The sequence below is a fragment of the Lipotes vexillifer genome, unplaced genomic scaffold, assembly GCF_000442215.2.
Source record: "Lipotes vexillifer unplaced genomic scaffold, Lipotes_vexillifer_v1.1 scaffold1191, whole genome shotgun sequence".
Lineage (NCBI taxonomy): Eukaryota > Metazoa > Chordata > Mammalia > Artiodactyla > Lipotidae > Lipotes > Lipotes vexillifer.
In genome coordinates, this window is record NW_006799014.1 from 471,685 (window position 1) to 481,453 (window position 9,769).

The following is a 9,769-nucleotide window of genomic DNA, read 5'->3' on the forward strand; positions in this document are numbered from 1 at the left end:
TCTTTCCCTGAAACTGCTCAATTTTGCCTCTCTCTGAGCTCTTGGGTCTCAGATGCTTCCCTGTGGTTGATGCCAGAAGACAGAGGGGAAAGCTGAGCCGTGGCAATCTCAGGGAGGAAGAAGGTGTTAGCCTCATGGCAGGAAAAGGAAGCAAGGAGCCCCGCTATGAGGCTGACTCATTCCCCCTAATGCTTACTTAGGGGCTGAGTCTACCATTTACTCATTTGAGGACGGGAGAAGTGGGGGTGGGGGGATGGGAGAAGGGCTGCCTGAAAGGGGCAGAGGAACCTGCTCTGTAGGGGTCTGAATTGGCTGACCTCAGTTATAGAAGGGTGCCCTCTCTTTCTTCCTGCCCCCAACCTGATCTCAGCTCAGTTCTCTCATATAAGGTGAATCTTGCGGAAAGATTGAATATAGCCTGAGATGACTGTCATTTACTGCATGGATTTTTTTTTCAGGAAGAAATAGAACATAAATTGAATTTTCAGTGCTTCCCTCCCACCCTACCCAGTTGTTTCCATTCCTTTTCTGTGGAGACAAAACATCATGGTAGTTAAGCGTCTGGGCCAGGGGGCCAGACTGCCAGGGTTCAGATCCCAGTGCTGCTACTCCCCAGTGGTGGTCTTCAGCAAGTTATTTAAACTTTCTGTACAGTGGAGCCAAGAGTGCCCATCTCATAGCATTGTTGTGGCAAATAAATGATTTAGTACTCGGAGAGCACCTGGAGCAATAGGCAGCAAGTGTCATCTGTTACAAAGGCCAGCATAATCATTCTGCTTTACAGGTAAGGGAATGACAGTCACTTGCCAAGGGAGAATCAGGCTAATATGGGGCCCATGGTAAACCCACAGCCTTAACGTTGAGTTACTGTCTCTGTGATCACTCCTCTTTCCTAAATATAGTGTGGGATTGTAAATGACAACAGTACAGCAGGCTGCCTCCTGGGGAGAGCTGGGGTTCTGAGAAACATGAGCTGTTAGACTTGGGTTACAGTACATCACCTTCCATTAAGTTCTGGTTCTGGCTAGCCAGATATCTGTTCCCTTTGCAAAAGACTGATATGCTGGACTTTCTGTTTGACCTAGGAGAGGGAGGATTTTCTCTGGGCAAGTTCTCCAAAGGCTTAATTAGTAAAAATCATTTTGGGCTTGAGATCCAAAATGGATCTTGGGGTCTTGGTTCTAGGATTCACTGGAGCACCCATTACAAGCTTTTAAGCCTCAGGTAAGTATGATTCATGGTGAGGAGAGAACAAAATGTCTGAATGCTCTGGTCTATAAGTTGGGAAGAATAAGAAAGTCTCTGCTTTAGACCTGCGACTAGAGGTGTGAATTGCTTTGGGCTCCCATGGGAAAGGTGCTGGAGGAGTTCCAAGTGGTATCATCATGCAGAACTCATTGTCTTTCCATGACCAAAGGGGAAATAGAAGAGTTTAGATAGGGGGTTAAAAAAAATTTTTTTAAGTCAGTTGAAGGAGCCAATACTGCACCTACTGTACCTAGTGGTTAAAAATCATGGGCAGTGTTGCATTCTCTACCCTAAATAATTTTCAGGATAATAGAGGAACTTTTAAAATAGATAAATAAATCAATGCACTTATGGTGACATCTTTTTCCAGTTCCTTCAGTTGTAATGTCAGATGTCTACCTTCTCAGAAAACTCCAGAAAAGGACCCTAAACCTTAGAGCCGTGGCATTTTTAAAAACCGGAACCAAATCTCCCTGGCTCCGTGCAATTTTAGCTCTGCAGCTAACCGGAAGCTGCAGCGCGATGTGATGCAAAGAGCATGCTTAACGACCTGTGCCATCACGGCAAGTCTCTCCCTCTAAACCTCAGTTTCCTCGTTTACCAAACCTGAGGACTGAATTTATAGCTGATCACTAATATCCCTTCCAGCTCTGACACTCCCGCTGAGAATAGATTTGAGGGCGCTGGGCTCAGAGGGCGCACACTGCCCCTCTCCTAAAGGTTTCGCTTCCAGCCCAGAGGAGAAAATAAAGCCGGGAAAGCGAGACAAAAGTGGGCCAAGGGACGCTGCTCCCAGCCCAGAGGGGGGAGAGAGCGTTTATCCCGTGCTGTAGGGGAGAGTGGAAAAGCAAGGAGAAGGGAGGGTGGGCGTGGGGCTTCTAAGCAGCTCCCGCGGGAGCCACGGGGCTGGGGTGGAGGGACAGACCTGGCGCCCGTGGAGCCGGGGAGCTGGGATGCTGCTGTGGGAGCGATACAGGTCTGGGCTCCCGGGGTGCGGGCAGAAGCGACGAAAGAGCCGGGGGAAGGAGGCCAAGCGGGAGCCGAGGTCAAGGGCGGCCCCCCACCTTCTCGAGATCGCCCAGGCGAGGGTGGGAGCGGCGGGTCCCCGCGGGCAGGAGCCGGGCGCGCGGGGGTGCTTACCTGGGTCTCCTCCTCGGAAAGGCCGGCCTCGGCCGCGATCAGGCACAGCGTGGTGGGGTCCGGGTGCTTGTTGACCTTGTTGAAGTTGTACTCCAGGATCTCCACCTGGTCCTCAGTGGGGCCGCTCGCGGTCTCCGCAGACATGGTCCCGACACGGCTGCGGGAGAGGGAGAAGCGGCGGGGTGAGCGAGGCCCCGGGCGGGCGGGACGCAGGCAGGAACGGCGATCCGGAGCGCTGCCGGGCACCTTCAGCCCCCGGGGCTGTCCCCGCCCGCGGTCGCACGGCGCACGGGTCTCCGGCGCTGCAGGCTGCTGCGGGAGCCTGCCCGGGCTCCTTCCAGGGGCGCGCACCTAGGGGTCCCGCCGCTGAGCTGCGCGTCCTTGGGCTGCGCTCCTGCCCCGAAGTTTTACAAGTTTCCCGGGGTCAGTGGTCTGGGGTGGTGGGAAGAAGCTGACGCCGCGCCCTCCCGGCCGTGAGCCTTTAAGGAAGGAGTGGAGGAAGCGCGGCGGCGATTTTGAAAAGCCGTCTTCAAAGCTCCCTCCTGGGAGAAGGAGCTGCCCTGGGTACAGTCCTGACAGATGGCGTGGCTGGGCTGCCCCGAGTCCGCGGCGGGGACGCCTCACCCGTGCGCGCCCTGCCGCCTCTAAAGCAGTTTAGCACTTTGCAGCCCTCGCCAGGGAGGGCTGCACACCCCTACATCTCCTTCAGGGAAATGACCCACAGGACAGAAGTTACTTCTCAAAGTTGGGGAAATGGGGGCGGCGCTTTTGATCTCTTCCTTTTACAGAGGTGAAGGTAGGTCCGCAGTGATTTACCCCTGCAGTTCCTAAGGCCCTGGACAGCATCAGGAGAAAGTTCCACCTGAGGGCTTGTGTGAGTCACTCTATGATCTGCAACCTCCTTCTCCTTCCCTTCACCCCCGATTTTTTCTAACTAAAGCCATGAGTCAGAGGCCTCCAGTCAACCCGGCTGTTCACTTCCCAGCGTGGCCTGGACATTGTTCCACAGGGTCCACCAGAGTCCGCTTCACTATGTTCCTCCCTAGATGAGGCCTTCCAAGATAGAGCCAAAACCCAATAGAGGAGGATCTGCAGCAGCTGTCTTTGAAATCAGGCATCCCCTCTAATTGTGTTAAAATTAACTGTAAAGTCAAGAGAATTGGTCGGTTACCAGCTTCAAGGTCTCTTGTATTTCCTTACTTTAGAGCCAAACGTTACTCTAGCAGATCGGGGGCAACAGGACTTCCTGCTACATCTCTCATACCTAAGTAGCCTCTGAAATGGGACCAAAAAATGGCAGATGTGCACCCCTCCCCTCCCCCCAATTTAAGATGTATTGAGGTATAGGAAGTTAGACTCTATCTTCAAGTTCTTGGCTGAGCACTTGGTACAGACAGGTCAGCACTTGCCATTGCTGACAGTAAAAGACAAGCACAAGTGTGGGAATCCCATTGGTTTGTTGTTTTAACAAACAATTGCAAAATCATCCAGCACAATCCTGAGTAGGTTTTGCTGTGGTCTGTGCCTGGGGATGAGCCATACTCCACTGATCTGCCTGCATAATGTCTCCGATGCTGTGACAACCTTTTCAACCAGGACCTGCATCCTGGGCTCCCTGAATAAATGTCTTTCCCTCTCCTCTTGGTCACCTGAAGAGGCTTCTCAGGTGAGACAACAAGCCATTCTACTGTGAGAGATTCTGGGCTTAAGCCAGTTGTCAGGTCATAGTGAAATCTTCGTGATTTTAGGGAGTTCTGTGCTCCCCCGCTTAATCTGTCCCAGTGATTCCTGTCACAGTGCTGAGCTGAAGGATGGGGTCAAGCCAGGTGGTAAATGCCTCTTCTCCTGTTGGCACCATCTCCCCCTTTCTCTGACACAGAACTTCAGAGCTGGAAAGAACCTTGGTGACCAGCAACCTAGAATGGAAATCCTTGGCTCCAGTTTCAGTCCTGTGCTCTTCTAGACCCTTCTCAGCGGGCCATTCTGTCTTCAGTTTGGCAGAAAAAAATCAGGAGGGCAACCGTGTAAATGCAGGCAGGGGCTTGTTGCTGTTTTGAATGGGCTTTGACTGCTCTCGTAGGATACCAATTCCAGCCAAAGCTGCCCACTGGAACCACCCACCACTGTGCATTTTGCCTGAAAAAACACAGGAGAGGGGAAACTGCTGCCTCAGATTTTATTCCCTGCCCTAGAAATGTTCCATCTAATTCCAGTTACACAGTTATGCTGTTTTGCTGCTGCTTTGCAGACTCCCCAGTCCTTCAGAAGTGTTCATCAAATGTACAGATTTTCTAAACTAGACTCAGATTCAAGGACTGTTCTACGTGTACTCCTTTCCCTCTTTCGGTTTTTTAATTGCTATTATATAATCCATGGGTGACTCACGTTCTTACATTTAATCAGGTGCATTTTCTCTTACATTTTTGCAACTCTCTGTTACATAACTTTGTACGAGCTTTCATGGATAGGTCCACTTGACTTTAAAGTCCTCCTTGGGTTAGTTGGCTGAGGGCCATTGGACTTGGTTGGCTGCTAAGGAGACTTGTGGGAGGACCACTTGAAAGTACCTACTTCTCTAAGGTACACTAGACAAACAAACTTGACTTCTAGAAATGAGGATGGAAGATCTAACCACGATAGAGATATCTGCCTGTCGTTTCTCCACAAAACTCAGTCTCTGTTATTTCAGCGCTCTTTGGTTGACATGTGTTTGCTGCTGCTTCTCCATTTCTTCCCTCCCTCTCTTTCTTTCAAAGGAAACTTATAAATCAAATCACGCTAGTAACCTTGGCCTTATAAAACTTCTCAACTCTTTCCAGTAAGGAAACTGTTGAAAAGTATCTCTGAAGGTAGTCTAAACAATGTCAGATGAAAAGAACTAGAAATATTTTAAAGCTTCTTAAACTTTAATCTGAGCACAAGTTCTATTGTTGCTGTAGTTATTAATATGAAACATTCAAAGAGTAATTTGTCCTGTGGTTGTGTTTTCTTTTGTGATTGGGGGAAGACAATGCATAAACCTTTTCAAGAGATTAGATGAAAACTGCTGGCTTTTTTCTAAATTCCAATGCCTGGGTAGACAATGTGTGCCAATAAGACAGCTTTACCTTTGTCCCCTAATCCTGTAGTCATTTATTTTAAAAGTATCTACCTATATGAACCAGCTCATGGAGAGTGCTACAAACTGGAACCTGCAGAACTCTCTTCAGGGTCACATTTACCATCTTCTCCCCAACCCAGCCATTCTGACCTTTTTTTTTTTTTTTTTTTTAAAGCATTGATTAATTTAATCCTCACATCCATGGTGGCGTTGGTACTGTTGTTTTTAATTAATTAATTAATTTTTGCTGTGTTGGGTCTTCGTTTCTGTGCAAGGGCTTTCTCTAGTTGTGGCAAGCAGGGGCCACTCTACATCGCGGTGCGCGGGCCTCTCACCATCACGGCCTCTCTTGTTGCGGAGCACAGGCTCCAGACGCGCAGGCTCAGTAGTTGTGGCTCACGGGCCTAGTTGCTCCGCGGCACGTGGGATCCTCCCAGACCAGGGCTCGAACCCGTGTCCCCTGCATTAGCAGGCAGACCCTCAACCACTGCGCCACCAGGGAAGCCCCATTCTGACCTCTTTGTAATGCCACTAATTCTAAACCGAGAGAAGATTATCAGTGGTAGATACTCCTCATAAACAATCCCATGGTGAGCTGACCAAAAGCAAAGAAAGCAGATGGATCATTCTTTAGGGTTGTCTCCCAATTTACTTTAGCCTGAATCTCCTTTATGCTCACGGTGGACTTTCTGGAAGCAGTGGGCTCTCGAAGTATTCTGTGTTTTCTTAAGTGAGAAAAATAATATACCACCATTTCCCCAAGAGAAGTGGTGGGTCTTTGGAAGTGGATAGTTTCCTCACTTGTCACTTACTGAACTACTCTGGATGGGGTTTGAGGGGGGGATCACCCAAGCTGTCAGTGTTTCTCAGAAATTGACAGATGGGAGTGGAATACTGATCTGCTTCCCCAGGTTAACAACAAGGCTGGTTTTCAAAGAAAGGATTTTTTTGTTTTTGTTTGTTCTTTAAATATGAACCTGGTGGTTAATATCCTTAAGCTTAGGATAGTTCTCATGCCTGGCTGGGCCTCAGAATCACCTGCAGAAATGTGCAGGCACACTGCTGACCTCCTGAACCAAAACCACACTGTAGGAATCCAGCATGGGAGAGACACAAAAAGTATCTCAGCTCTCACAGGAGTTTGCAACTTAATCATTAAAATCAACCTTAAATGTTTAGAGCTTCTTATACCTTATACCGTTAAGATGGTTTAAAATATCTTCTAACTCTGATGCTGTATATCATCTCAATGCTTGAGTAGACAGTATGTTTAGGTAGTTTTAAAAGAATAAGCTTTTAAAAATATACATTGGAGAGGAAATTTAGACGTTATGCTATTTACCTTTTGTATATACGGTCAGGAATGTGGAAATTGTCTTTAAAATTATGAATTAAGAGAAATTTCCCAACGCTTTCAAAAATTCAGAAATAATATAAAACTCTTTAAATTTTTTTTCAGAAAAACCCATTCTTTTGTTGAGGTCAGACTTTAAGAAAGCAGGTCCTCAAAAGAAAAATTCCTTCCACCTTGTCATACAAATTTTCATAATTGATTTAGAAGCCAAAAATTACAGTGGAAGAGATTTGCCAACCTTGACAAATGATTGTCCTCTAAATTCTTAAATTTTCCAGTGAGGGAAATGCTAAAGTTTAAGTTATGATTTATACAGACAATTTATATAATACAACTTAAAACTGAACATTAGATTATGAATGCACCATATACACATAGTATCATTGCTGTCTTCAGAGACACAAGATTCCAAATTTAAATAGGAAAAAACATTTTTTAATGGTCTATTGATTCCAGTTTTACATATTAAAAAAAACTGGAAGAAAATACAACAAAATGTTAATGGTGTTTATATCTACACAGTGAGACTACAGATGACCTAAAATTTTTCTTCTTTTATTGTTCTGTTTTTTCACATTTACTACCCTGAAATTAGAAATTAAAATTTTTTTCTTAAAGAATTATTCCTTTTTTAGATTAGTTCCGTCACATATGTATGGATCCCTAAAAGACCTTTTCTTTTAGTTTTTGTATTTTCGAGATACGTAAAAACATCATACTATATGTAATTCTTTTGTTATTGCTTTGTTCATCAACATGTTTCCAAGATTCATTCATATCTCAGCATGCAGAGAACTTCATTCATATTCTGTGCTATTTCCATTTACTGAATATACTGCAATGTATTTATGTCTTTTCCTGTTGGTGGATATTTGGGTTGTTTCCAGTGTTTTGCTATTACGAACAATTTTCTCTGAACATTTTTGTATGTATCCTCTGAAGCACATCTAGGGAGGCTTCTCTAGGAGTGGAACTGGTCATAACGTATGTGACTAGTAGCTTTACAACATTATACCAACTTCTTTTCCAAAATTGTTGAACAAAACTATACTCCTATCACCAGTATATAGCATTTCCTTTGCTCTACATTCTCATCAACGCTTGGATTGTCAAACTTCTGAATTTTTTTCCAAAATTGTTATGTATTCTTTTTGTCCATGAATAGTATTTAAACCTACTTGAAGCTATTTATGTTTCCATCCTGATTAACTTCTTGAGGCTAAAAGGTTCCACATGTTTACTATCTACTCTAAAAACGTATTTCCTGTTCCAGCCCAGAAGGAGATTTGAGGTGTTTTTGGAGGGTTTAGACTCTGTCTCCAGGCTAGCTTGTTATCTCCACTGGTCACCAAGAGCCATATAGAAGATATATGGAAAACTAATTACAGCAGCTCTTTTGTCTGTATAATGCTAAAGATGTTACTATCTTCCCTTCTACAGAGCTCCTGGGATCAGGACTTGACTCTGCACTTAAAAACTGCGTAACCATATCAATTTATTGTCCCCCGCCCTTAAAGTGAATATCAAAGTCTCCAGATGAAAACCACAGAGATGGATTTAAAATGACTGAATAAGAAAGAAGAAAGGATGTAGGGATAGACAGGAAGTGTAAAAGAGAGATAGTATTTGGCTGTGGGCTTAAAATAGGATATAAACATGTGAAGTCAAATAATGTGCTCAGTGTTTGAACTGCAATACCATGATCACGGGGGTGCTGAGTTCTAGTTCAAAAGCAGGTCGCCATTCGTTTTTTCAGTTTCACTCTCAGTCCTCTCTTAGAAATCAGAATGGAATTAGTCCTGTTTTGTGGTGGAGAAAGGTTAACTAACTTATCTACAGCATCAAAGAAGGACTTTGAATTCTTTGATTCTGGCCACAGCTGTAAAGGCAGCTCTTGATGTCATGAGCATCAAGATTGATGCCTACTTCCAAAATGTAGTCTCCTTATACTCTCAGAAATTCTAAGATATCACTGAATCCCCTACTTGGATCTTTGAGCTCTAATTTTAGTCATAGTCTGTCACTTTAGTGAATAACTGGGGCTGGAGCAGCCAGGCCATTGCTGACCAACTGTGGGGTCTCCAGCCTCATTCCCTTAGCAGCTGCCACAGCCCAGCACTCTTGCAGACCTCCTCACATCTCCTGGGAAAGCCCTAGTATCTACTTGACACCAAGGCAAGAGAGAGAAAGGGATCACCCCTTTCAAGTTTTGTTCTGACTCCACATTTTGAGGTGCAGATACATTGGGGAAATTTGTTCAAGTTTGGTAAGATCTGAGCTCCTAACTTTTGACCCAGTGTAACAGCTACCGGCACACACAGAACTACCCGCCATGTCACAATGACAAGCATGCTGTTCTCCCAGAACATGCTGCACTTGACTCCATGGGGCAGGAAGGCTGAGATGCCAACTAGTGCTTGGATTCATGCCATTCCAACTGGTTGCCAGTGACCATACCATCCCAAGTACGTCTCATTCCCCAAGTTTTGTCAGGCACAGGTGTCATCAGATTTGGTTTTCAGTGTTTCAGCCCTGCTCAGAGGTTGCATATCTCTTAGTAGTTAAGTCAAGGTTTAAAAATATGAAGTGCTGCCTTCTTTTAAGTTTTGCATATCTGACATGCGCTTTTATATGTGCTCTGTGTAATTGCCAATTCAGCTTAGTACTTTGCAGGTCCTCCTCTTTAGACTTGCTTTCCTCTTGGCTTAGAACACCCTCGGTTTCAGGAAACCCAGCAGAATTAAGAGTAAGATGAAATTTGAGTTAATGTAGTAAAAAGGTCAAATAGTTAGAAATCCTGAATACTAATCCTTGAAATATCACTTTGCTGAGCCTCCATTTCTTTCATGCAAAGAGGGGTATAATAATACACACCTGAGTCTAGCTCACAGCTCTGTTGTAAAGTTCATATGATATCATTGTAGGGA

At 45.3% G+C, this 9,769-nt stretch overlaps 1 protein-coding gene across 1 annotated transcript in view; it reads right to left on the reverse strand.

The window, feature by feature from the left end:
* HOPX (HOP homeobox) overlaps window positions 1-2,545 on the reverse strand; it is a 7,186-nt gene extending 4,641 nt beyond the window's left edge. The window contains exon 1 of the mRNA XM_007471273.1: window positions 2,389-2,545. Coding sequence (XP_007471335.1) covers window positions 2,389-2,532 — 144 coding nt within the window. The 5' untranslated portion in view covers window positions 2,533-2,545. The remainder of the gene's footprint in view (window positions 1-2,388) is intronic.
* Between the last annotated feature and the right edge of the window lie 7,224 nt (window positions 2,546-9,769).